General features: G+C 42.4%; 1 protein-coding gene across 1 annotated transcript in view; it reads left to right on the top strand.

Moving 5' to 3' along the window:
- spag9b (sperm associated antigen 9b) overlaps positions 1-27,765 on the top strand; it is a 76,901-nt gene that overhangs the window by 28,173 nt on the left and 20,963 nt on the right. The window contains exons 3-5 of the mRNA XM_034193239.1: positions 18,062-18,132; positions 19,558-19,658; positions 24,598-24,745. Of these exons, the coding sequence (XP_034049130.1) occupies positions 18,062-18,132; positions 19,558-19,658; positions 24,598-24,745 (320 nt within the window). The remainder of the gene's footprint in view (positions 1-18,061; positions 18,133-19,557; positions 19,659-24,597; positions 24,746-27,765) is intronic.

Raw genomic sequence — 27,765 nt, 5'->3', positions numbered from 1 at the left:
CGGCACTGCCTGGGTTAACCTGTTTGACATAAGCCAAATGCCAATCATTTTAATCAAAACAATTGCCCAACATTTTGTTTTTGTAATGCTGATGTCTTATAAATATACTCAACAAAAATATAAACGCAACACTTCTGGTTTTGCTCCCATTTTATATGAGATGAACTCAAAGATCTAAAACTTTTTCCACATACACAATATCACCATTTCCCTCAAATATTGTTCACAAACAGTCGAAATCTGTGATAGTGAGCACTTCTCCTTTGCTGAGATAATCCATCCCACCTCACAGGTGTGCCATATCAAGATGCTGATTAGACACCATGATTAGTGCACAGGTGTGCCTTAGACTGCCCACAATAAAAGGCCACTCTGAAAGGTGCAGTTTTGTTTTATTGGGGGCGGGATACCAGTCAGTATCTGGTGTGACCACCATATGCCTCATGCAGTGCAACACATCTCCTTCGCATCATCTGTGAAGAGAACACCTCTCCAATGTGCCAAACGTCAGCGAATGTGAGCATTTGCCCACTCAAGTCGGTTACGACGACGAACTGGAGTCAGGTCGATCCCCGATGAGGACGACGAGCATGCAGATGAGCTTCCCTGATACGGTTTCTGACAGTTTGTGCAGAAATTCTTTGGTTATGCAAACCGATTGTTCCAGCAGCTGTCCGAGTGGCTGGTCTCAGACGATCTTGGAGGTGAACATGCTGGATGTGGAGGTCCTGGGCTGGTGTGGTTACACATGGTCTGCGGTTGTGAGGCTGGTTGGATGTACTGCCAAATTCTCTGAAACGCCTTTGGAGACGGCTTATGGTAGAGAAATGAACATTCAATACACGAGCAACAGCTCTGGTTGACATTCCTGCTGTCAGCATGCCAATTGCACGCTCCCTCAAATCTTGCGACATCTGTGGCATTGTGCTGTGTGATAAAACTGCACCTTTCAGAGTGGCCTTTTATTGTGGGCAGTCTAAGGCACACCTGTGCACTAATCATGGTGTCTAATCAGCATCTTGATATGGCACACCTGTGAGGTGGGATGGATTATCTCAGCAAAGGAGAAGTGCTCACTATCACAGATTTAGACTGGTTTGTGAACAATATTTGAGGGAAATGGTGATATTGTGTATGTGGAAAAAGTTTTAGATCTTTGAGTTCATCTCATACAAAATGGGAGCAAAACCAAAAGTGTTGCATTTATATTTTTGTTGAGTCCAGCAGAACCTCAAGAGGTGGACTCCCCAAACTAAGTGGAAATACTTGGTTAAAAGACAAACACATTTGAAGTCCTTCATGGACACTTTGTTCTGCAATCAAATTTATAACAAAATTACACACAAAAGGTAGATAACAGTAAATGTAAATATGAGTGAATCAAAATTGAGGTAGTGGTGTATTTCACTGTTTTTACTTTGCAATTTTACAAACATAAAATGAATGTATTCAGACAGGAAGGCAAACTGGGTTGTTCAGGACAGTCAGGTGCTTAACAGCTGCGAACATAAAGTAGCTGAAGGAAGGGATTAAATAAACAGAGATGGCCAACACATATACAGGGCTGGAAATTTGAATCTGCCTGGTCATACCCACAGCTGGCTAGTTTGGGGGTAATTTACAGTTCACAGGGCTGACCTGGCAGGCCCAAACGTATCGTGAGTGTCTGCTGGGAACGAATGGCGGAACCCTGTGTCAGCGAGGTCTTCAACTCCCACCTCTGGGAGAGCTTCTCTTAGATGCCGGGGGAAGGTTGGAGACATGGAGTCCAAGTGGACCATGTTCTCCACCTCCATTGTCGATGCGGCCGCTCGTAGCTGTGGTTGCAAGGTCTCGGGTGCCTGTCGCGGTGCCAATCCCCAAACCTGGTGGTGGACACTGGAAGTAAGGGATGCCGTCAAGCTGAAGAAGGAGTCCTACTTGTCTTTGTTGGTAAGTGGGTCCCCGGAGGCAGCTGACAGGTACCGGCAGGCCAAGTGTGCTGCAGCCCGTGTGGTCGCAGAGGCAAAAACACGGGTCTGGGAGGAGTTGGGGGAGGCCATGGAGGAGGACTATCAGTCTGCCTCAAAGAAATTCTTGCAAACCGTCTGACGCTTCAGGAGGCGGAAGCAGTTCTCCACTGGCACTGTCTACAGTGCGGGTGGGGAGCTGTTGACCCTGACTGGGGATGTTTTTGGGTGGTGGAAGGAATACTTTGAGGATCTCCTTAGTCCCATTGTTAAGTCTTCCAAAGAGGAAGCAGAGACTGGGGACTCAGAGGTGGACTCATCCATCACCTGGGCCGAAGTCACCGAGGTGGTCAGAAATCTCCTCAGTGGCAAGGCTCCTGGGGTGGATGAAATCTGTCCTGAGTACCTTAAGTCTCTGGATGTTGTGGGACTGTCTTGGTTGACACGCCCCTGCAACATTGTGTGGTGGTCGAGGACAGTGCCTCTGGATTGACAGACTAGTGTGGTGGTCCCTCTGTTTAAGAAGGGGGACCGGAGGGTGTGTTCCAACTATAGTGGGGGCCACACTCCCCCCCCCCCCCGGTAAGGTATATTCCAGAGTACTGGAGAGGAGAATTCGACCGATAGTCGAACCTCGGATTCAGGAGGAGCAGTGTGGTTTTCGTCCTGGTCGTGGCACACTGGACCAGCTCTACACCTTCCATCGGGTGCTCGAGGGTTCATGGAAGTTTGCCCAACCAGTCCACATATACTTTGTGGATCTGGAGAAGGCGTTCCTCTGGGCACCCTGTGGGGGGTGCTCCGGGAGTACGGGGTCCGGGGTCCTTTGCTAAGGGCTATCCGGTTTTTGTACGACCGCAGCAGGAGCTTGGTTTGAATTGCGGGTAGAAAGTCAAACCTGTTTCCAGGGCATGTTGGCCTCGGCCAGGGCTGCCCTTTGTCACCATTTCTGTTCATTACCTTTATGGACAGAATTTCTAGGTGCAGCCATGGTGTAGAGGGGGTCTGGTTTGGGAACCACAGAATCTCATCTCTGCTGTTTACGGATGATGTGGTTCTGTCTGCTTCCTCAAATTAGGACCTTCAGCGTGCACTGGGGCGGTTTGTAGCCGAGTGTGAAGCATCCGGGATGAAAATCAGCATCTCCAAATCCGAGGCCATGGTTCTCAACCGGAAAAAGGTGCCTTGCCCTCTTCAGGTCGGTGGAGTGTCCTTGCCTCAAGTGGAGGAGTTTAAGTAACTTGGGGTCTTGGTCACGAGCGAGGGATGGATAGAGCGTGAGATTGACAGACGGATCGGTGCAGCGTCTGCAGTGATGCGGTCGCTGTATTGGACCGTTGTGGTGAAGAGAGAGCTGAGTAGGGGGGCAAAGCTCTCGATTTAACGATCGATCTACGTTCTGACCCTCACCTATGGTCATGATATTTGGCTCATGACCGAAAGAACGAGATCATGAGTTTCCTCCGCAGGGTAGCTGGGCGCTCCCTTAGAGATAAGGTGAGGAGCTCGGAGTCGAGCCGCTGCTCCTCCATGTCAAAAGGAGCCAGCTGAGGTGGCTCGGGCATGTTTTCCGGATGCCCCCTGGACGCCTCGCTGGAGAGGTGTTCCGGGCATGTCCCATTGGGAGGAGGCCCCGGGGAAGACCCAGGACACGCTGGAGGGACTACGTCACTTGCCTGGCTTGGGAACGTCTCGGGGTTCCCCCAGAGGAGCTGGGGGAGGTGTGTGTGGATCTGGAGGTCTGGGCGGCTTTGCTTGAGCTGCTGCCCCTGTGACCCGATTCCGGATAAAGCAGAAGAAACTGGATGGATGGATGGATTTTCAGTTCAACTTTTAAAAAAATGGTACCAGTTTGTTCCCCATGTCATGAGGATTCAGAATATTGTTTTTAGGGCTACATATTATAGTTTGGGAGTTTATCCCTGACAGACAGACAGACAGACGTAGCCCTTTATGTACATAGATGCCAGAAGAAGCCCATGTTGCTTCTCCATTATTTTCAGTTGGAATCATTGCAGTCGATTCCTGTTTGCTATTTAGAGTCCTATGTCAAACACTGTCTGTTGTCTTTGTTCCAGAGGAATATACGAGGTCTATTAGAAAAGTATCCGACCTTTTTATTTTTTTTCAAAAACCATATGGATTTGAATCACGTGTGATTGCGTCAGACAAGCCTGAACCCTCGTGCGCATGCGTGAGTTTTTCCACGCCTGTCGTTGCGTCATTCGCCTGTGAGCAGGCTTTGACTGAGGAGTGGTCCAGCCCCCTCGTCGGATTTTCATTGTCAGGAAATGGCGGAATGATTTGGGCTTTTTTTCCATCAGACTTTTTTCAGAAACTGTTAGAGACTGGCAGCTGGAAACCATTAGAAAAATTTATCTGGCTTTTGGTGAAAATGTTACGGGCTTGGTAGAGAATAAGGAGTGTTACTGTCAGCCGCCATCGACAGGCTGAACGACCATTTCATTTCTAAACGGATGGCTGTCTGGATCCGTGACCATCGTGTGCCATTTCTCTGGTTATCACAAGAGCTGGACATCAACAATTTTCCAGCAGATTTCACTTTTAACAAGAGATTTTGTCATGGAAAGCCGAGCGGAGGCTTCGTGCGTCACGATGGATTCGCTACTGGAGCGAGACAAAACCACCTCCGTTTGGTCTCACAGGACGGCTTTGAGATGGCATTCAGACAGCTGTCAGTGGTTTTTCCATCGAGTGATTATCCGAGAAATTGTGGATGTGCCTGGACATGCCAGAACATGTCCCGTGAGGCTTCATCACGGCGTTGCTGTGTGCCATGCGGCACCACCGCGACGCGCGGAATTCCTCCGCACGTCTGTCTCAATGTGCCGAAAAAGTGCTGATGTCCACGTCTTTTCACAATTCCTGTCAGACGATGTCCCGGATAAAACACAGCGTCCAGTTTGGAAATGAACAGCACATTCCAGTGTTACAGGAGTTTTTGTCATGGAAAGAGGAGCGGAGGCGGAGGTCGTTCAGCCTGTCGATGGTGGCTTTGGAGCGCGGCGCGCCCCACAGCCGCTGGGGGCCGTCCTTAAAGTGACAGTAACACTCCTTATTCTCTACCAAGCCCGTAACATTTTCACCGAAAGCCAGATAAATTTTTCTAATGGTTTCCAGCTGCCAGTCTCTAACAGTTTCTGAAAAAAGTCTGATGGAAAAAAAGCCCAAATCATTCCGCCATTTCCTGACAATGAAAATCCGACGAGGGGGCTGGACCACTCCTCACTCAAAGCCTGCTCACAGGCGAATGACGCAACGACAGGCGTGGAAAAACTCACGCATGCGCACGAGGGTTCAAGCTTGTCTGACGCAATCACACGTGATTCAAATCCATATGGTTTTTGAAAAAAATAATAAGGTCGGATACTTTTCTAATAGACCTTGTGTGTGTATATATATGTATATGTGTGTGTGTGTGTGTGTGTGTGTGTGTGTATATATACACTCAACAAAAATATAAACGCAACACTTTTGGTTTTGCTCCCATTTTGTATGAGATGAACTCTAAGATCTAAAACTTTTTCCACATACACAATATCACCATTTCCCTCAAATATTGTTCACAAACCAGTCTAAATCTGTGATAGTGAGCACTTCTCCTTTGTTGAGATAATCCATCCCACCTCACAGGTGTGCCATATCAAGATGCTCATTAGACACCATGATTAGTGCACAGGTGTGCCTTAGACTGTCCACAATAAAAGGCCACTCTGAAGGGTGCAGTTTTGTTTTATTGGGGGGGATACCAGTCAGTATCTGGTGTGACCACCATTTGCCTCATGCAGTGCAACACATCTCCTTCGCATAGAGTTGATCAGGTTGTCAATTGTGGCCTGTGGAATGTTGGTCCACTCCTCTTCAATGGCTGTGCGAAGTTGCTGGATATTGGCAGGAACTGGTACACGCTGTCGTATACGCCGGTCCAGAGCATCCCAAACATGCTCAATGGGTGACATGTCCGGTGAGTATGCCGGCCATGCAAGAACTGGGACATTTTCAGCTTCCAAGAATTGTGTACAGATCCTTGCAACATGGGGCTGTGCATTATCCTGCTGCAACATGAGGTGATGTTCTTGGATGTATGGCACAACAATGGGCCTCAGGATCTTGTCACGGTATCACTGTGCATTCAAAATGCCATCAATAAAATGCACCTGTGTTCTGCGTCCATAACAGACGCCTGCCCATACCATAACCTCACCGCCACCATGGGCCACTCGATCCACAACAGTGACATCAGAAAACCGCTCACCCACACGACGCCACACACGCTGTCTGCCATCTGCCCTGAACAGTGTGAACTGGGATTCATCCGTGAAGAGAACACCTCTCCAACGTGCCAAACGCCAATGAATGTGAGCATTTGCCCACTCAAGTCGGTTACGACGACGAACTGGAGTCAGGTCTAGACCCCGATGAGGACGACGAGCATGCAGATGAGCTTCCCTGAGACGGTTTCTGACAGTTTGTGCAGAAATTCTTTGGTTATGCAAACCGATTGTTTCAGCAGCTGTCCGAGTGGCTGGTCTCAGACGATCTTGGAGGTGAACATGCTGGATGTGGAGGTCCTGGGCTGGTGTGGTTACACGTGGTCTGCGGTTGTGAGGCTGGTTGGATGTAATGCCAGATTCTCTGAAATGCCTTTGGAGATGGCTTATGGTAGAGAAATGAACATTCAATACACGAGCAACAACTCTGGTTGACATTCCTGCTGTCAGCATGCCAATTGCACGCTCCCTCAAATCTTGCGACATCTGTGGCATTGTGCTGTGTGATAAAACTGCACCTTTCAGAGTGGCCTTTTATTGTGGGCAGTCTAAGGCACACCTGTGCACTAATCATGGTGTCTAATCAGCATCTTGATAATGGCACACCTGTGAGGTGGGATGGATTATCTCAGCAAAGGAGAAGTGCTCACTATCACAGATTTAGACTGGTTTGTTAACAATATTTGAGGGAAATGGTGATATTGTGTATGTGGAAAAAGTTTTAGATCTTTGCGTTCATCTCATACAAAATGGGAGCAAAACCAAAAGTGTTGCGTTTATATTTTTGATGACTGTATGTATGTATGTATGTATGTATGTGTATATATATATGTGTATATATATATATGTGTATATATATATATATATAAATAATATACACACACAGTAGGGAAAATAAGTATTTGACCCCCTGTCAGTTTTGCAGGTCTTCCCACCTACAAAGAAATGGAGAGGTCTGTGCTTTTTATCATAGGTACACAGAATCTATTAAAAATCCAGAAAATCACATTGTATGATTTTTAAATAATTAATTTGCATTTTGTTGCATAAAATAATTATTTGACCCCCTAGAAAAACAGCGCTTAACAGTTGGTACAGAAACATTTGTCTGCCATTACAGAGGTCAGATGTTTCCTGTTGTTCTTCACCAAGTTTTCACACACTGCAGCAGGGATTTTGGTCCATTCCTCCATACAGATCTTCTCCAAATCTTTCAGGTGTGGAGTTTCAGCTCCCTCCAAAGATTTTCTATTGAGTTCAGGTCTGGAGACTGGCCAGGCCTCTGCAGGACCTTGAAATACTTCTTACAGAGCCCCTCCTTAGTTGCCCTGGCTGTGTGTTTGGGGTCATTGTCATGCTGGAAGACCAAGCCATGACCCATCTTCAATGCTCTTACTGAGGGAAGGAGGTTGTCTGGCAAAATCTCACAATACATGACGCCATCCATCCTCCCTTCAATACGGTGCAGTCGGCCTGTCCCCTTTGCAGAAGAGCACCCCCAGAGTATGATGTTTCCACCCCCATGCTTCACGGTTGGGATGGTTTTCTTGGGGTTGTTCTCATTCTCTAAACATGGTAAGTGGAGTCGATTCCAAAAAGCTGTATTCTGGTCTCATCTGACCACACGACCTTCTCACATGCCTTGTCTGGATCATCCAGATGGTCACTGGTGAACTTCAAACGGGCCTGGACATGTGCTGGCTTGAGCAGGGGGACCTTGCTGCCCTGCAGGATTTTAAACCATGACAGCATCATGTGTTACTAATGTAATCTTTGTGACTGTGGTCCCAGCTCTCTTCAGATCATTGACCAGGTCCTCCTGTGTAGTTCTGAGGTTTCTCAGAATCATCCTTACCCCACAAAGTGAGATCTTGCATGGAATCCCAGACCAAGGGAGATTGACAGTCATCTTGTGTTTCTTCCACTTTCTAATAAATAATCATAACAGTTGTTGTCTTCTACCAAGCTGCTTGCCTGTTGTCCTGTAGTCCATCCCAGCCTTGTGCAGGTCTACAGTTTTGTCCCTGGTGTCCTTAGACAGCTCTTTGGTCTTGGCTATGGTGGACAGGTTGGAGTGTGATTGATTGCGTGAACAGGTGTCTTTTGTACAGGTAACAAGTTCAAACAGGTGCAGTTAATACAGGTAAAGAGTGCAGAATAAGAGGGCTTCTTAAATAAAAATTAACAGGTCTGTGAGAGCCAGAATTCTTGCTGGTTGGTAGGTGATCAAATACTTATTTCATGCAGTAAAATGCAAATTAATTATTTAAAAATCATAGAATGTGATTTTCTGTTTTTTTTTTTTCTGTCTTTCACGATTACAGACCTCAACATTCTTTTTAGGTGGGAAATCCTGCAAAACTGACAGGGGGTCAAATACTTATACTGTACTATACTATATATATATATATAAAATGTCTGAAATTCAGTTTGCGTTTATTAAATTCCACGCATCTTAAATGTAGCAGACAAGGATTATCTGGAATTTTGTTTTGACAAGTTTTCACGGTCTCTGTTGACATCTACTGGCCAGTAGTGTTCAGTGTTCATGTCAGTATGAGTGTCTGGATGCCAGTAGATGGCAGCGTTTATTTAGTTTGACCCTGGTTATATCAGACGGTTGTCAAAATAACAACTTGACTTTTTGGCTGTTTTTTTTTTTAAAAAAGGCATATTTTACAAAAGCACATTTATATGTAAACACCAACACACACCTCACATTAACGTGTTTTTTTTTTTTGTTTTTTTTACATAGAATGAATGAGTCAACCAATCAGTATTAGCGGAGGCACATTTTACCCATAATCCCTTTGGCATCCGTCTGTGTTTGTTACAAAACTTCAGAATTAGTGCATTATTTAAAATTAAAAGTTATATGTTATATTTTAACTTTGTAAAATGACAGAATTGACATTAATGGAGTTATTCTATTGATATTAATTTCATTTATAAATCAAATCCATAAGTCAGCACTGCTTTATTTTTCAAGACCTCTACCTCACAGCGACACTGCTATTGAGTAGAGTTGAGCTTCGCTGCTCCTCTCAGCTGCTTCTCTGCTGGAAGCTATGTAGTAAACAGGAGCTTCCAGCAGGGGGCAGGACGCACAAAGACAGAAGTGCTGACTCATTGTTTGGGTCTGTAGTCGCCTTTGATGCTACCAGAAGTGATCATGGTGTTAAAACTCAAAATCAGCTTGTTAGTAGTTGCAAGTGTACTGGAGACAATACTGGAAATTATCGGCTATTGGTTAGCTGTTGGGTGGTTTATAGGTTTAGCTTTATAAAAGATAACTTTTTAGTTAGCTGATTATCTGTTATCAAAGCTAACTTTTTGGTTAGCTGTGCCCACCACTGATGGTTGCCATCCAAGGCGGTGCCATAGTGTGGTGGATGTGGTAATGTGTGGCACTAGTGGTGACATGTCTGTGCATTTCTTTGCATATTAACCATAATGGCTGCAAAGTTTAACATGTTTACGTGGAGGACCACACACCTGCTGGCCAGCACGGAGTGGATGGACTCCACTGAGAGCTATCACATATACTAATGTAAGAAATAGATTGGTCTTTGTTGGTGGTGCTCCACAGCAGCCTTAACTCAAGGTTCTTGAATTGGAGCAATATCTCCACCTGGTGGTAATTTACCATTAATGCAGGCACAATAGAATTTCACTAAGAGTTCTAGTTTATAATAATAACAACAAAAAAAGGCTTAAAATTGTCATGAATTCCTCAGGAATGTTTTTGATTCTTTTGGGAATCTTTAGGGACATGGGAATCTGCTGCACATCAGGAGAAACCCTCGCGATACCCACGTGACTGTACTGTTAACAGTGTGTGAAAGAACACACTCCTCATTGTTACTGATGGGAAAATCTGAGAATTCTAAGCAACATTTGTTTTTTATTATTTCTGTCCATGTGACGCTTCCCCTTTTTCTGTATGTGTTGTTTGAGGAGTTTCATTTTCTGTATTTCTGGCAGCAGCTTTCATCCAAGATGATTAAATTTAACCTTATGATCCTCATCATACTTAGAAGAATACAAACATACAGTCTGTATTTCTTATTTTTGTTACTTTGGTTAATTTTCAGGCTGTTTTACCGTTGACGGTTTACATTTGAGATTTTTGCTTTTGATATTATCATTTTTTGAATAAGGAAAAAAACAACCTTTGGCGATGTCCTCATTAATATAACATTTTTTTTATTAATTAATGCAGAATGTGATGTAAATGGTGTAATGTTGCCTGTTTTTACAGTGTCATCATCTAAAGGTAAAAAACATTTCTTAATAATTATGGAAAGAATCAGCCCAATAATTACATATTTGATTAAAATTGTAATATAGCTGATTGGGATCAGATTTTAGCCACCACCATCTTTAAAATGCTTTTCAGTTGTCAGTGACCCAACCTTTTCATTCGTCTGAAGCAAATTTTTTTCTTACAGTAATAAGCTGGGAGCTGATTAAATTTTTTTTCAATTTCAATTTATTTTCATTTATATAGCGCCAGATCACAACAAAGTTGCCTCAAGGCGCTTCACAACAGTAAGGTCTAACCTTACCAACCCCCAGAGCAACAGTGGTAAGGAAAAACTCTTTCTGAGGAAGAAACCTCAAGCAGACCAGACTCAAAGGGGTGACCGTCTGCTTGGGCCATGATACAGACATAAATTACAGAACAATTCACAAAACAAATATACAGGAAATGTTGCCGGTGCACAGGACAGGAGGGTTTCAGAAAGAGGCACCACACCCATCTCTGGATGGAGCTGCATCTTAAACAGAGAGAAAAAACAGAATCAGGCATCAGAAAGACAAGAAATACAGTATAATTTGTCAGCATTAAACAACAATTTTTATTATCTCTTATTGCTCTTATTGCTTTTATTGCGGCAAGTGTTATCTATTTATTGATTTATTATTTATTATGTATGTTTATGCACACTAAGCTCTTGCAATGTTTTTTCCAATGTAGTTTTACTGCAAATGGCAAATAAACTGAACTGAACTGAACAAGAAAAACAGAAGAAATACTAAGGTGATCGCCGGCCACTAGCCCTAAGCTTCACTAAAAGACCCACAATTTAGGTAAAGTTGAGGCTGCGGCACACTTCGTTTACTAATAAAATGAATTTAAAAGAGTAAAAAGCGTAGAACTATACTATGCCAGTATGCTAACCATACGAAAGGGAAAATAAGTGCATCTTAAGTCTGGACTTGAAAGTCTCCACAGAATCTGACTGTTTTATTGATGCCGGGAGATCATTCCACAGAACAGGGGCACGATAAGAGAAAGCTCTGTGACCCACAGACTTTTTATTCACCTTAGGGACACAAAGTAGTCCTGCACCCCGAGAACGCAAAGCCCGGGCCGGTACGTAGGGTTTAATTAGGTCAGCTAGGTAGGGAGGTGCCAGTCCATGAACAGTTTTATAGACTAGTAGCATAACCTTAAAATCTGATCTCACTGGGACAGGAAGCCAGTGAAGAGACGCCAAAATGGGTGTAATGTGGTCGAACTTTCTGCTTTGTGTCAAAAGTCTGGCAGCAGCATTTTGAACCAGTTGGAGACCCCGAATGCTGGACTGTGGAAAACCAGAAAATAGAACATTGCAGTAGTCCAATCTAGAAGAGACAAATGCATGGATCAGGGTCTCAGCATCAGCCATAGACAGGATGGGACGAATCTTTGCTATATTTTGCAAGTGGAAGAAAGCAGTCCTAGTAATATCTCTAATGTGGAGGTCAAAGGCCAATGTAGGATCAAAAATTACCCCAAGGTTCCTCACTTTGTCCGTGTGATGTATGACACATGAGCCTAGGCTGAGCGTTAACTGGTCAAATTGAACCAATTATTATTATTATTGTCAGGAGAAATTCCGTCCTTCTGGCAAACTTTTGTACCTTAAAACTCAAGAACCGTCAAACTCCCAAAACTGAAATTTTTATACATTATTCCTGGGAGGTCAAAGCTCCGTGCCCCCCCCCCCCCCCCCCAAAAAAAAAAATCACGTATTTTGTGAGTCACACAGGTTTCTACCAGCTATATTTTACATATATTAGTATTGGATTTTTTTTTTTAACTTCAAAATTGTAATTGTCCCCCAAAAACTCCTAATCATTTGGGCTGCACGGCGAACACTCGCCATCCAGTACAACATGTAATCACTGCAGACTTAATTACACTGAGCTCTAATATCAATTCAATTCAATTCAATCAGCTTATAAAGCATCAAATCGCAACAAAAGCCGCTTCAAGGCGCCTCACACAGAACAGTTCAATATAAAATTTAAAATAAATAAAATAAAAAATTCAAATACATAATTAAAAACAGAAGTAAAAGAATAAAACAGATAAAAAATTAAAAGCTGGTCATAAGAAAGAGAATAAAATAGGTTTTAAGTCTTGACTTAAAAGTGTCCATGGACTCCGACTGCCTCACAGTCACAGGAAGACCGTTCCACAGAGAGTGTGCACAATAAGACAAAGCTCTTTGACCTGCTGAGTTCTTCTTCAGCCTGGGAACACAGAGTAGTCCCACATCCTGTGACCGCAAAAAGCCATCACTTGACCCAGCTATCTTAGCTAATTATAGGCCAATCTCCAACCTTCCTTTTCTCTCAAAAATTCTTGAAAGGGTAGTTGTAAAACAGCTAACTGATCATCTGCAGAGGAATGGTCTATTTGAAGAGTTTCAGTCAGGTTTTAGAATTCATCATAGTACAGAAACAGCATTAGTGAAGGTTACAAATGATCTTCTTATGGCCTCAGACAGTGGACTCATCTCTGTGCTTGTTCTGTTAGACCTCAGTGCTGCTTTTGATACTGTTGACCATAAAATTTTATTACAGAGATTAGAGCATGCCATAGGTATTAAAGGCACTGTGCTGCGGTGGTTTGAATCATATTTATCTAATGGATTACAATTTGTTCATGTAAATGGGGAATCTTCTTCACAGACTAAGGTTAATTATGGAGTTCCACAAGGTTCTGTGCTAGGACCAATTTTATTCACTTTATACATGCTTCCCTTAGGCAGTATTATTAGACGGTATTGCTTAAATTTTCATTGTTACACAGATGATACCCAGCTTTATCTATCCATGAAGCCAGAGGACACACACCAATTAGCTAAACTGCAGGATTGTCTTACAGACATAAAGACATGGATGACCTCTAATTTCCTGCTTTTAAACTCAGATAAAACTGAAGTTATGTACTTGGCCCCACAAATCTTAGAACATGGTGTCTAACCAGATCCTTACTCTGGATGGCATTACCCTGACCTCTAGTAATACTGTGAGAAATCTTGGAGTCATTTTTGATCAGGATATGTCATTCAAAGCGCATATTAAACAAATATGTAGGACTGCTTTTTTGCATTTACGCAATATTTCTAAAATTAGAAAGGTCTTGTCTCAGAGTGATACTGAAAAACTAATTCATGCATTTATTTCCTCTAGGCTGGACTATTGTAATTCATTATTATCAGGTTGTCCTAAAAAATTCCCTGAGAAGCCTTCAGTTAATTCAAATGCTGCAGCTAGAGTACTAACGGGGACTAGAAGGAGAGAGCATATCTCACCCATATTGGCCTCTCTTCATTGGCTTCCTGTTAATTCTAGAATAGAATTTAAAATTCTTCTTCTTACTTCTAAGGTTTTGAATAATCAGGTCCCATCTTATCTTAGGGACCTCATAGTACCATATCACCCCAATAGAGCGCTTCGCTCTCAGACTGCAGGCTTACTTGTAGTTCCTAGGGTTTGTAAGAGTAGAATGGGAGGCAGAGCCTTCAGCTTTCAGGCTCCTCTCCTCTGGAACCAGCTCCCAATTCAGATCAGTGAGACAGACACCCTCTCTACTTTTAAGATTAGGCTTAAAACTTTCCTTTTTGCTAAAGCTTATAGTTAGGGCTGGATCAGGTGACCCTGAACCATCCCTTAGTTATGCTGCTATAGACTTAGACTGCTGGGGGGGGTTCCCATGATGCACTGAGTGTTTCTTTCTCTTTTGCTCTGTATGCACCACTCTGCATTTAATCATTAGTGATTGATCTCTGCTCCCCTCCACAGCATGTATTTTCCTGGTTCTTTCCCTCAGCCCCAACCAGTCCCAGCAGAAGACTGCCCCTTCCTGAGCCTGGTTCTGCTGGCGGTTTCTTCCTGTTAAAAGGGAGTTTTTCCTTCCCACTGTCGCCAAGTGCTTGCTCACAGGGGGACATTTTGACCGTTGGGGTTTTTACGTAATTATTGTATGGCCTTGCCTTACAATATAAAGCGCCTTGGGGCAACTGTTTGTTGTGATTTGGCGCTATATAAATAAAATTGATTGATTGATTGAAGATCGTCTGAGACCAGCCACTCGGACAGCTGCTGAAACAATCGGTTTGCATAACCAAAGAATTTCTGCACAAACTGTCAGAAACCATCTCAGGGAAGCTCATCTGCATGCTCGTCGTCCTCATCGGGGTCCAGGCAGATGGCAGACAGCGTGTGTGGCGTCGTGTGGGTAAGCGGTTTTCTGATGTCAATGTTGTGGATCGAGTGGCCCATGGTGGCGGTGGGGTTATGGTATGGGCAGGCGTCTGTTATGGACGAAGAACACAGGTGCATTTTATTGATGGCCTTTTGAATGCACAGAGATACCGTGACGAGATCCTGAGGCCCATTGTTGTGCCATACATCCAAGAACATCACCTCATGTTGCAGCAGGATAATGCACAGCCCCATGTTGCAAGGATCTGTACACAGTTCTTGGAAGCTGAAAATGTCCCAGGTCTTGCATGGCCGGCATACTCACCGGACATGTCACCCATTGAGCATGTTTGGGATGCTCTGGACCGGCGTATACGACAGCGTGTACCAGTTCCTGCCAATATCCAGCAACTTCGCACAGCCATTGAAGAGGAGTGGACCAACATTCCACAGGCCACAATTGACAACCTGAGGCAAATGGTGGTCACACCAGATACCAGTGGTGTCAAAAGTACACACATTTGTTACTTAAGTAGAAGTAGATACTGCAGTTTAAAAACACTCTGGTAAAAGTTGAAGTATCAACTTGACCTCTTTACTCAAGTAAAAGTGAAAAAGTATGTGCTCCAAAACCTACGTAAAGTATAAAAGTATAAAGTAACCTTTAAAAAAAAAAAAAAAAAAGGTAGATGCCACTATATGAATTGAAAGCTTAATTTAAAAACTGATTCGTTCTACATGTGGTCCAAGACCCAAAACCCAAAATTACCCCCAACACCACCTGCACGAAAATGTTTCAATTCTAGAAGCTCTGAAATGCAATCTGGGACTATTCCAGACAATAAACTGCAGTGAGTGCAGCATCCATTTAGTGAAGGGGAAAACCCCCCCCCCCCAAAAAATACAACTTTCCTTATTCAGATTCATTCCAGTAGTATTCTGCTCTTACTAGGATGCAGCAGTTTTCTAGTTGTCAGATAGTTCTGGAGGGAAATCACTAAAGAAATTAACAAACTGAAATATGGTTTTGACCGAAACAAATTGTCATTAAATAAGACAGGGATGAAGTGGAGGTGTAAGAGTCACTAGGTGTTTACAGGAAACATTTATTTATGTATATGTATTTATTTATGTATGTTCATGTTAGTTGCTTTTATATTTTCTGTTGTGTTTCTATTCAGGTTCTTTTTGCCTCTTTTCTCTAAAATTGTATATAATAATCATTAGATTATTAATATATAAACAAAATACATTTAAGAAATATTACAATTTGAAAACAAATGCACCCAACGTGATGACAGCTGCAATTGCTTAATGCTAACTTTTAACATTGAAAATCCATAGACATGCTAACGCGTTAGCGTCGCTCCCGTTTTTAAGTTATAAAATACATCAACTGTTTCAGAAGACCATAACAGGTCCGTTTAACATAGAAAAGGTAAATAATACTCACAGACGTATGCTCTTTAGGGTTTTAGCGGGGGAAAATTAAGCGAAAGAAAGAAAGAATAAACGAAGCAATACGTCGAAGCATTGCTTCAATCTGCGAACCACTGCTTGGATTGGTTCACGGTTCAAAGCATGTTGATTACAGGCGCACATGACGTGAAGCCAAGAGTAACGACGCTGTTTGTTTAAAAAAATGTAAGGAATAGAAAGTACAGATACTTGTGTGAAAATGTAATGAGTAGAAGTCAGAAGTAGGCAGAAAAATAAGTAAAGGAGTAAGTATAGATACCTAAAAAGTGTACTTAAGTACAGTAACGAAGTATTTGTACTTCGTTACTTGACACCTCTGCCAGATACTGACTGGTATCCCCCCAATAAAACAAAACTGCACCTTTCAGAGTGGCCTTTTATTGGGCAGTCTAAGGCACACCTGTGCACTAATCATGGTGTCTAATCAGCATCTTGATATGGCACACCTGTGAGGTGGGATGGATTATCTCAGCAAAGGAGAAGTGCTCACTATCACAGATTTAGACTGGTTGTGAACAATATTTGAGGGAAATGGTGATATTGTGTATGTGGAAAAGTTTTAGATCTTTGAGTTCATCTCATACAAAATGGGAGCAAAACCAAAGTGTTTGCGTTTATATTTTTGTTGAGTGTATTAAGATATATTAGTCTTCTACATGATTAATGAGAAAATATTCCGGTTTTACATGTGGGACTTCTCTTTCTCTTTACTTCTTCTATTCAGAATCTGTGTATCTGTCCCGGGTTATTTTTGCTTCACGTCTTTACCACTAGTTCCTTTCTCAGTTTTCTCTTAACCACATCAAATCACAGTTCTCTGTCTTTCTGTGCAGCTGCTGTTGGAACAGTCACTCATCACTGCCTGTCATTCCGCATTTACCTCTAATTAAAGAGAAACGGGGACGTCTCTCTAAACTCCTGTGCTGCATGGGACCATGAGACGTGGACGCTGCTGCTGCTGTGAATCAGCGGCGGCTCTGTGCGCGCACCCTGGAATGGATTGCAGGCTTTAGTAGCTCCTGTGTCGGCCTTTGTGGGAGGGCATTTAGTCAGCTGGTGTTGGAACACACCAGGACTGTTTGGCCGTTTGGACGACAAATAAGTGCCAACTGAGGGCCACAAGGACTGAACTCACAAAGTTACAACCTGCACTTGGCAGCAACTAACTTTCTTTCTTTTGTGTTAATTTCTATCGAGGTAACTTGTATTTTATGATAACAAACCATCTCATTTATTGCAGGAATGTCATTTTGTATCCATGCGTAAAGTCAGACTAAACCTACATGTTAACCTGAACAGATTAAGAACTCGGCAGCACTGTTTTCAAAACCTCACCTGCTGCCATTCGTGGTAGTTGTATTTCACTTAAGTTTCATGCTATGTTCATTTTGTAGTGGAGAGGTTTTGTGTTCGAGCAGCACGGTGGCTTAGTGGTTAGCACTGTTGGCTCACAGCAAGAAGGTTATGGGATCGATTCCCATCTGTGGTCTTTCTGTGTGGAGTTTGCGTGTTCTCCCCGTGTTTGTGTGGGGGTTCCTCCTGGTGCTCCAGCTTCCTCCCACATCCAAAGACATGCAGGTTAGATGGACTGGAAACTTTAAATTGTCCGTAGGTGTGAATGTGTTTGTTTGTCTGTGTGTGACCCTGTGACAGACTGGCGTCCTGTCCAGGAGTTTTCCCGGCCTCACACCCTGTAAGAAGTTGAAGAGGAGTTAGTGTGTGTGAGGATTTGTGTTGCGTCGATTCCCTCTTGTGGCTGTGAGATGTTATTACACTTGGTTTGAATCCCTTTCTGTTCACCCAGCCACAAACCGTTTTCACTAATGGACTTTGAATAATTCTGTCTTTGTTGTCCAGTCAGCAGGTTGGAGGAGAGAGAAGCAGAGCTCAAAAAGGAGTTTAATGTCCTTCACCAGAGACACACTGAGGTACGGTCAGACCAAACATTATTATACACATTATTTCCTCTTATTTTTGTCTGTACGTTTATCAAGTGTCAGGAAAGAGTAAAGATGCTCCTGAGGATTTCTGAGACCCCATGTTGGCATCTTCAACAATCCCAAACCCAAAGATATCCAAGTTACATCAGCATGTAACAGATAAAATGCACGCATTGCTGTTAAATATAGTAGTTGACAAGAGATTATAGCTACAACACAAATATTACACACACAAATAACAAAAATGATAAAAAAAATAAAAAAAATCTAACAAAATTCATAATTATTGCAAACAGTGGAAAAAGAATGTGTGCTTTGAGTTTGGTCTTAAATGTCCACAGAATTTGAGTATCTGAATTCAGCTGGTAAAGCATTTCATAAAATTTGTACTTGACATGCAAAAAGTCTACTAACAGGCTGCCTGAGATCTTAAGGCACGTGTCGGCACATATGGTTCAATCAGGCATAGTAAGTAAATAAAATTAAGCCTATATTTAAAATGTGTATATGTATTTCAGTTGCATATACATTTGCTTGTACAGTTTTAACGTGTGCATACTAATAAACTTGTGTGCATTGTCAGATATTTACATAAGAAAAAAAATGAAGCTTATTTAATGGTGATAATAACCCAATGCATTTTAAATGCACAGTAATAAGTTTATATATTTATCATCAATAATTCATTTTGTTTCATATTCAAAAAGAACAAGTTTCATCATCACCCAGCCACCCACAGTTGGTGTAAAATGATAAACAGGTCCCTCAACCTAGCAGGAGTTCACTTAGTCACATTGATCCCTTCTTCTGTGAGTTCATGCATAGATTTAACTGCAAGTCATCAGCGTAGCACTAAAAATCAATCCCATAACTTTGTATAACTCGACAACACATTACAAAGAAAATATTGGACCAAGAACAGACCCCTGAGGAACACCATGCTTAGTGACAGATTCAGATAACATTATTGAAGAGAACACACTGTGGCTGACATGGATAATAGGAACTCTGACACAAGAGTATTTGACCAGAAATACCCCAAAATAAATTGCCAAGTCTACTCGACAAAGTCGTGTGATTCACCGTGTCAGTTGCAGCGCTCACATCCAGTGTGGCAGGCACAGAACAGATCATTCACCACTTTTCAGATTCAGTGGAATGTTGCACCCCAAACACCATCTGCCGTACTTTGAAGAGATCATTCTGACAGATGTTTGAGATAGTTTAAAAGCATTTCGTCAGGGATGTTTTTGATAGAAATTCCAGTAAATCACAGGGTCCACACCAGGGTCCAGGCCTGATTCTTGTCTCCACACATAACTTTGTAAAAATAATGGCAATTTTTGGATGCACAGAACTTAAAAAAACAGATGTCTTTATGGCTCATGATCCTCTGTGTTCTGTAACCGCCAGATGATCCACAGCTACATGGAACACTTGGAGAGAACTAAACACCAGCACGCGCAGACAGGAGAACCTTCAGATGCCAGTACGTGTTCATCTGCCAGAGCGCGGTGAGTCGCCACATTGTGCTGTGTGCTTGCTCACACTTCAACAAAAGCTCTTTTCAGACGTAGGCTGACGCAGAAGCTTTATGTGACGATGTGAAAATGTTTCAGTGTTCGGTGCCGCGGTGGAATCGACCTGTGGTGTGGTCGGTTTAGTAAATCAGGGCTGTGGTTTGCCTGCTGTCATATTAATCTCATTTAATAGGATGATGGCTTTTGTGGCATCATGCACACATTTGGAGGAGATTATGATGGTGTGCAGTAGTGCAGGGACACCGCCACATAAAATGGACGTGAATTTTTCATCTTGATCACATGAATTCTAGTGATTTAATTTAGGTTTTAGTTTTAGATTCACTTTACACCCGAAAAACAACACACAGATTTGGGCTGCATGATGTGTGTATACACAATAGTTACACCAGAAATCATATTAAACATGCCACCGTAGAATTTATTTATTTACAGGGCTATTCCACGGGGTAACATTCTACTACGATCACCCACAGCGCAAAAATGATAAAAATGGGATGAAATAACTTAATCCAGCTTGTCTCCTAACAGGCTGTTTTATAACGGGCAGACCTGGCAACCCACCCGAAAACAAAAGAAAAGAGCTGCACTTTCAGTCAAACATGATCCATCTGTTAAATTTTGAACTAAATCTACAAAAGACAAGGTTCAAGCCATATTCACTACAAATACCCTGTTTAAAGACATTTGAACATGACTGAAGCCGTTAAGACTACAAATACCCGTACGTTACCAAGGACTATCAATGATTTCGAGAATCAGAATAAAAATTTTGAACAGTTCAAAAATTGGATCTCGATTTCAACTCTGGTGCCGATGATGGCCGTAAGTACTACGTAGACCAAGTTTGTTCAAGATCGACAAAGGTGGATCAAGAAGTTACTACAGTGCTTCAAAACATGCCTCGATTTGCTATTCTGGATTAAACGGGAGTGAAGAGCACTCTGTGGAATAGTCCTGTTATTTAGTCATTTATTTATTTCCTTGAAGAAAAAAAAATGTGTTTTAACATCAATTTTATAGAAAAGTCTTGCGAATGCTGGTACAAATGCCAAATTTGGCACGATGATTCCCAAGATGGTGCACAACAATTCTGATCAGATCTGATCCAAGATGGCCATCAAAAAATTAGTTTTGGCATTGAAATGTTCCAAACACAATGGATCTCTTTTACAGCACCAGTGAAATCCAAGATGGCACCTAATTATATGATGGCCGCCAAATCGACCCCCAAATCTTTTTTTATTTTCCTCTCAGAAAATGTTGTTGCTTGGTGTGATTTGATTTGTGTGATCTTGGTGTCAAATTGTAGGTTGTCAGACATGCCGGAATTAAATTTTTTCATGTTTAATACAATTATAACATGCCAGATGTATTTTTTTTTCCAAAAGCAATGTGACATAAATTGCAGTTTGACTGTTTGTCACCTTTTCACAGGCCGACATGCATCAGTTTCAATATATGTGCTGGATACTAAATGTAATAAACCTCACTCTAATTTGGCACATAAGTAAAAGAAAACAATAAATACCACAAATGGCAAATAAAATATATCATTTTAATCAATTATATAGGAGAGTTTCTATGCAAAAATAGATTTTCAATAGGTTGTTTTGGCAGCCATCTTGGAAAATGGCCACCTTCTTGAATTTTCTAATGGCATGCTGAGTAATATCACAAGAATCACCATGCCAACTTTGTTTTTTTGTTTTTTTTTACCAGTTTCGTGCAGAAATAATCCAGAAGTTGGTTTGCCTATTTTTGTTTGTTTGTTTTCCCCCCTTTTGTTTTAATTTGAATGTTCAGGAGGCTCCTGAGGGAGGAAAGAAGACGTTAGTTTTAACGTTGGTTATGCTGGACTGCCCGTGTCCAGGCAGCGCCTCCAATGCTGGACTGCCCGTGTCCAGGCAGCGCTGCCCCCCCCCGGGATCTTTGCGTTACAACTGTTTCAGATCAGGCTGCTGTTTGTCAGCCAATAAGCTTCAGCCTGAGAAGAGGCGTGTGAAACGAGCTGCCTCAGCACCGGGGGGGTTTTACTGTCATAGTGAGGGAGTGCAGAGTATTCTAGACTGCACAGCGGCAGCCGTGTTGCATCTCACTTGGAGGACTGGATGAGCAAAAATGGAAGAAAAGCAGATGCACACCAGAGGAGCTGCTCATGTCTGTGGATGAGCCACCGTTCTGCTGCTGCTGATTGAATCAGTACCTGCTGGAACCACGAGGATTACAGGTTCTGAGTGCTGCAGGCAGCTTATTTCCTGCAGTGTTCGTCCCCAGCTGGATGCGCTCTGCATCTCTGTGTGAGGTTCAAAGGGAATTTCGTGCCTCTGTGACCTCAATCTGTTTTGAAGGACTGCACTCCGTTTCATCCTCCGGTTCCTGGTGGGCGCCGGGCCATGATCTGGTGGGGCCATGAGCCCTGGGTGTATGCTGTTGTTTGTTTTTGGCTTCGTCGGAGGAGCAGTCGTCATCAACTCGGCTGTTCTGGTCTCGCTGTCGGTGCTGCTGCTGGTTCATTACTCCGTCTCCACCACGGCCTGCCGTCCTTCCCGTCCTTCCCTAAAACCAGCAGGTAGACATTCGGCTCGGTGTGAGACGTTGTTGTTTTCGGCATGCGTTGGCGGTTTTATCGTCTCGGTGAAAGTAGGTCAAGAGAGAGAAAGTGAAAAACAGCAGAGTCATATCTGGAAGATGACATCACACAAAGGTGCCATGTTTACCCTCTGTGACCTGCGTGTGACCTCACAGCTCCTTTCACCGTGGTTACTGTTGTTCTGGATGCACCGTGTGGAAGATTTGTCACAGAGTCGTGGAAATGAGAATAAGCGCTACGTGTGTTGCAGTGGCATTTCAAAAGTGTCTCATTTTTAAGATGAAAATGTTTTTATTTTAAATCCTCTCTGTGTCTCATGAGTGTAGAGTTACACTGAAGTCTATTACACCGGATGATAATTTATCAGAATGAAGGCCACACGTGCTCCTTTCTTACTTTTATTTATTGTGACAGTCTGTTTACGCTGTGAGATGAGAAGCAGCCAACAGCTGCTGGGAGCATTTGGTTCATGAGTTAATCGAGCAGTTAAAACTACTGGATTTAGACGTGTAGCAGGTAGTGTTTTTATTAATTTTTTAAGTTTCAATTTCAATTTATTTATATAGCACCAAATCACAACAGAGTTGCCTCAAGGTGCTTCACACAAGTAAGGTCCTAACCTTACCAACCCCCAGAGCAGCAGTGGTAAGGAAAACTCAAGCAGACCAGACTCAAGGGGGTGGCCCTCTGCTTGGGCCATGATACAGACATAAATTACAGAACAATTCACAAAACAAATATACAGGAAAAGCTGTTGGTTCACAGGACAGTTGTGTTTTTATTACATATAAAGTAAATGAATAGTGACCAGTTACGAACATCACATTACAGTTTTTGTATCTTTCAGAAAATTTTCTTTGACCTACTTTATGTATAACATATGTATATTATTTATTAATATATTATGTTTAATAAAACATAAATAAAATGATCCTTAAATAGCAAATGAGATAATTGTTTTTACATTCCACTCCCAACAGCCAGGGGCTGTGAGCATGCTCCTCCACGTCGAAAGGAGTCAGTTGAGGTGGCTCGGGCATCTTTTCCGGATGCCCCCTGGACGCCTCGCTGGAGAGGTGTTCCGGGCACGTCCCATTGGGAGGAGCCCCGGGGAAGACCCAGGACACGCTGGAGGGGACTACATCTCTCGGCTGCTTGGGAACACCTTGGGGTTCCCTGGAGGAGCTGGGGGAGGTGTGTGTGGATCGGGAGGTCTGGGCGGCTTGCTTGAGCTGCTGCCCCCCGCGACCCGACCTCCGGATAAAGCGGAAGAAATGGATGGATGGATGGATGGATGGAGGGATAATTGTTTTAATTTCATTATATTTATTTTTTTCTTTTTTAAAGCAACATACGAGTAAATGGTCTTATTGTTAAATTCACATTATTGCATATAGAATTACATTAAATTTATTTGGCAATAAAAGTACATGCACATAAAACATCTGCAGAGGATGGCACGATAAGCATAAAATTTAGTTCCATTGTTTTCCTTTTTAAAAAAAAGTAAATAAAATAACATCAAGACACAGAACAAACAAAATAAGGGTTAACAGAATAGATCTATAATACATCAAATTATTCCAGTCATTGACTAAAATTTCTGACAGAAGAAGATCTTTAACAACTTTCTTAAGAGTCTTTAGTCTATAAAATACTAGTAAAACCAGGTAGAAATAGGCCTAATAACAACTTACTCTTTAACAGTAGAGCATGTAGCTGACTGAATAAGGACCTGGCTTGCCAATGTGTAGACCTGGGTTCAAATCCCAGTCATGCAACCTGCAAGACACAGAACAAGACACTTAATCTACGTTGTCTCAGGCAGCTAAAAAAGGGTACTGGCCTTGGCTGGAGAAGTAACCTGTGTCAGCTTGGAGTCCTGTTCAGGGGGAGTTGTGGACTCTCATCTGCTTGATGCTACAGAATCCAGAGATAAGCACCGGCACCAGCGGGCCTCGGACCAATACAAGACTCACTACTTCTTCTACTTCTTTCTTAAAACAGTCTTTACTATTAAAAAATACTGTTAAAAACAGGTAGAAATGGGTCTGATAAAACCTAAAATCGTTTGAGTCATTGACTACAAATTATGACATAAAAATACTTAAGAAACTTTCTTACGAGACTCAAGTCTGTAACATTCTGGCACAAACAGGTAAATAATTCCAAATCCTTGCAGACAAGCTGTTTTTACAAAAAAATTACTAGAAAAGTCTGATATTCCACAGCTTAATATTTGATCTTTCTTTCCATCGGTTCTGATTGTTTTAACATTTTGCTGTTTGAAATAATTCCTCCTTCTGTCTTTGTGTTCAGGAAGGAGCGTCCTGTCTCCATGGGCCTGTTCCCTCTTCCAGGGACTGATGGTTTGACCCCCGTCCTCCACACGGAACCCGTGGAAACCCTGTCTGAATCGTGGCGGTTCAACAACTTAAGCCATCCGCGGTCCAACACCAGCCTCAAGGTGGGACTCGTGAAGCTTTTAAGTTTTCATTCCTGGAAATAGGAGTTGTTTTTAAAAATGTGAAGCGACTTCTTTTGGCTGTTTTTATGGTGTTTGTGGAAGATAAAAGAGGTGACATCATTCCTACCTCACAACAGAGTGTGTGGATACAAAAAGCTCAGTGCCAGTTAGAACCAGAGCCTCAGAAAGGACGGACTGCTCAGTGTGTCTCGAATGTTTAGCAGCTTCTTGGAAACCAGTTTGCCACCAAGTCTCCATCATGAATATTAATGAGGCCCTATTCAGTATTCATTTGTTGTTATTGCACTAGCATGTGATCAGACGGACTTTGTCACATACAGGAAAGGGGCTTGAATTTTTTTGTTTTTGTAACGATATGTCAACTTATTTCATTTTTTTTTTTTTTTTTTTTGTAGGTCATAAGTAATTTGACAAACATAATTGTAAATATAAATTTTGCATCATGACTTTGACAGCTGGTTTTCATTATATGAGTCAGGGGAAGGATACATGTACATTTCAACAGTGTGGCGCTGTATGGTAAATCTGTCTGGAGGAGGCAGGTCTCAAAGAATGAGTGAAGAGTGAGGGAAGCCACCGAGACTCTCATGTCAACTCTGAAGGAGTTTTCGTCTTCTGTGGCTGTGATTAAAGGAACTCCACAAAATGTACCTTTCGATCACCACAACTTCATGGTGGAGCTTCACAGAGGAGGAATTTCTTAAAAAGGAGACCTGACACTTCAGCTGTAGTTTTCCAGAAAGCATCTGGAAAACTACAGCTGAGATTTGAGCTGTTTTCCTTTTCACTGTGCACTGAAAATATTGCTGGATTTGTAGCAGACACAACGCACATCTGTGTGTGTGTGTGTGTGTGTGTGTGTGTGTGTGTGTGTGTGTGTGTGTGTGTGTGTGTGTGTGTGTGTGTGTGTGTGTGTGTGTGTTGTACAAGCTGCTTTTTGGTGCAGTAAAGGTTAAAAAGAGGAATGCAGAGTTTAGCCAAACACCCACAGTGCAGACACACAGCCGTCTCTCTGTGCTTCTTCCTCTGTCTGGATGGTTTTCAAAGATTTGCAGTTGATAATTCTATCCTGCTCATCTGCTTCATCTAATTTATCGTTATGTTGGGGGGCGAGTCATTTTACACCATCACCTTCTGTAAACCCCCCCCCCATAAAAAAAAAAACTGCCAAACTCTGGTACCCACCAGATCGTAGCTCATTTCTGTGTGAAGATCTGTTTTTTTGGATAAAGATAATCATGTTGTAATTTTGGTAAAAGTTTGCACAACCTTCTTGTGAAAGAATGCAACTCTGTACAAGAACTTGCATGAAAATGTGCACTTTATCAGACTGGAAGAGGAGCGATGAGTTTTCCTGATAGGTTGTAAACTAAGGCAAGTTTCTGAAAGCGGTATTCGAAGACAAACTTCACGATTTAATCATCTTATATTCATTGTGATGTGGAACAGTCAAAAGCTTTCTGAGGTCCTGCAGTTCTCCAGTTTCTCAGTCAAGATGACTGACGGGTCTGTGTGAATACTGGATGGACAGGATTAGGAATAAACATGTTTGGAGACAAAGTCAGAGAGGTGACACTGAGATGATTTGTACATGTGCAGAGGAGGGACTTAGTGTATATAGGGAGAAGGATGCTGAGGATGGAGCCACCAGGCAGGAGGAGAAGAGGGAGGACAAAGAGGAGGTTTATGGATGTGCTGAGGGAGGACATGCAGGTGGTTGGAGATGCAGCAGATGGGGTGAGATGGAGATGGATAATCTGCCTTGGCGCCCCCTAAAGGATGCAGCTGAAAGAAGATAATTTACTCAACAACAACAACAAAAAATATAAATTTTAAATGGCAGAATTTCTCTGATTCAGCCGCATGTTGACATAAATAACCTTCACTAAATGCTAATTAGTATAAAAATTTCTGTTTGAGGCCCAGTTCTTCCCAGCCAGACTGGAAGGTGAAAGGTCACAGCAGAATTTTCCTTCCCAGAGGAATGATCAGGTAGACTCGTCATAGTGTGAGTGTTCAGCTTCACAGTTTTTGCCTGCTTTTATACCGTTTGTTTGATTGCAGATTTTGTTGTGATATATGATTAAATACTCTGATACTAACGTCTTCCACACAACGTTTGTGCAGTACGGACGGTGTCACTTATTACACACACATATGAACATTTATTCACTCACGTACGTCATAAGATTGAGGCTTGAAATAACTGGGATGTTTTTGCAGCATGTGGATTTGAGCTGCATGAGAATGTTTGCACAGTTTGACAATTAATTTTGCAGTTTTATGACAGATCCATTCAGCCATGTCTGTTCTTGTACTGCAAACTCTCAATTGACATCATCGTCATGCAACGGCTACCAGCACACACGGATGATGTCATTGCACAGAAAACTCATAATTTTTTGTATTTTGTGATGTGTTGGGGTCACGAAAGTAATTTATTTCAGGGTGTCTGTTGAAACAGCTTTCATTTAAAACAGGGGCAAGTGCATGCTCATGGTGGGTGGGGGGGGGGGGGGGGGGGGTATTCCAATGCATGGATATCGTAGTTTTATCACCATTTTACTTTAAATTACGTCCACACCAAATCACTTAAATTCCATTTGTTTGAAAATGAAACATTTTCAGCTAAACTGAAATGCTCTAACAACAAGAAATTGTCTCAATATCTTGTAATTTCTGCCCGGTTCTTTGTGTAATTTAGTGCCCCTTTCCAAGAACCAAACCATTGTATTCCTAATTTTGGATTTATTAAACGTCACAATGAAAACTGGACCGGGACCCTCACAGACAGTGTCCATCTTGTGAAAGGCCCAGAAAATGGGTCATACAGGACTATTAAAGCAATGTGGGCATATAAAATGGGTGTAGTTTAGTATCACATTTGTAATGTTACTGGCTCTCACAGATAGGGGGAGCCCTCCATGTATCTAAAACTTAAAGATAAATGATGGAAGTAAAACTTAACTCTTATGTTTAAATGTTAAACCAGATCCCAG

Source organism: Thalassophryne amazonica, chromosome 18, assembly GCF_902500255.1.
Source record: "Thalassophryne amazonica chromosome 18, fThaAma1.1, whole genome shotgun sequence".
Taxonomy (NCBI): Eukaryota; Metazoa; Chordata; class Actinopteri; order Batrachoidiformes; family Batrachoididae; genus Thalassophryne; species Thalassophryne amazonica.
This window is presented reverse-complemented; position numbering and strand designations above follow the sequence as displayed.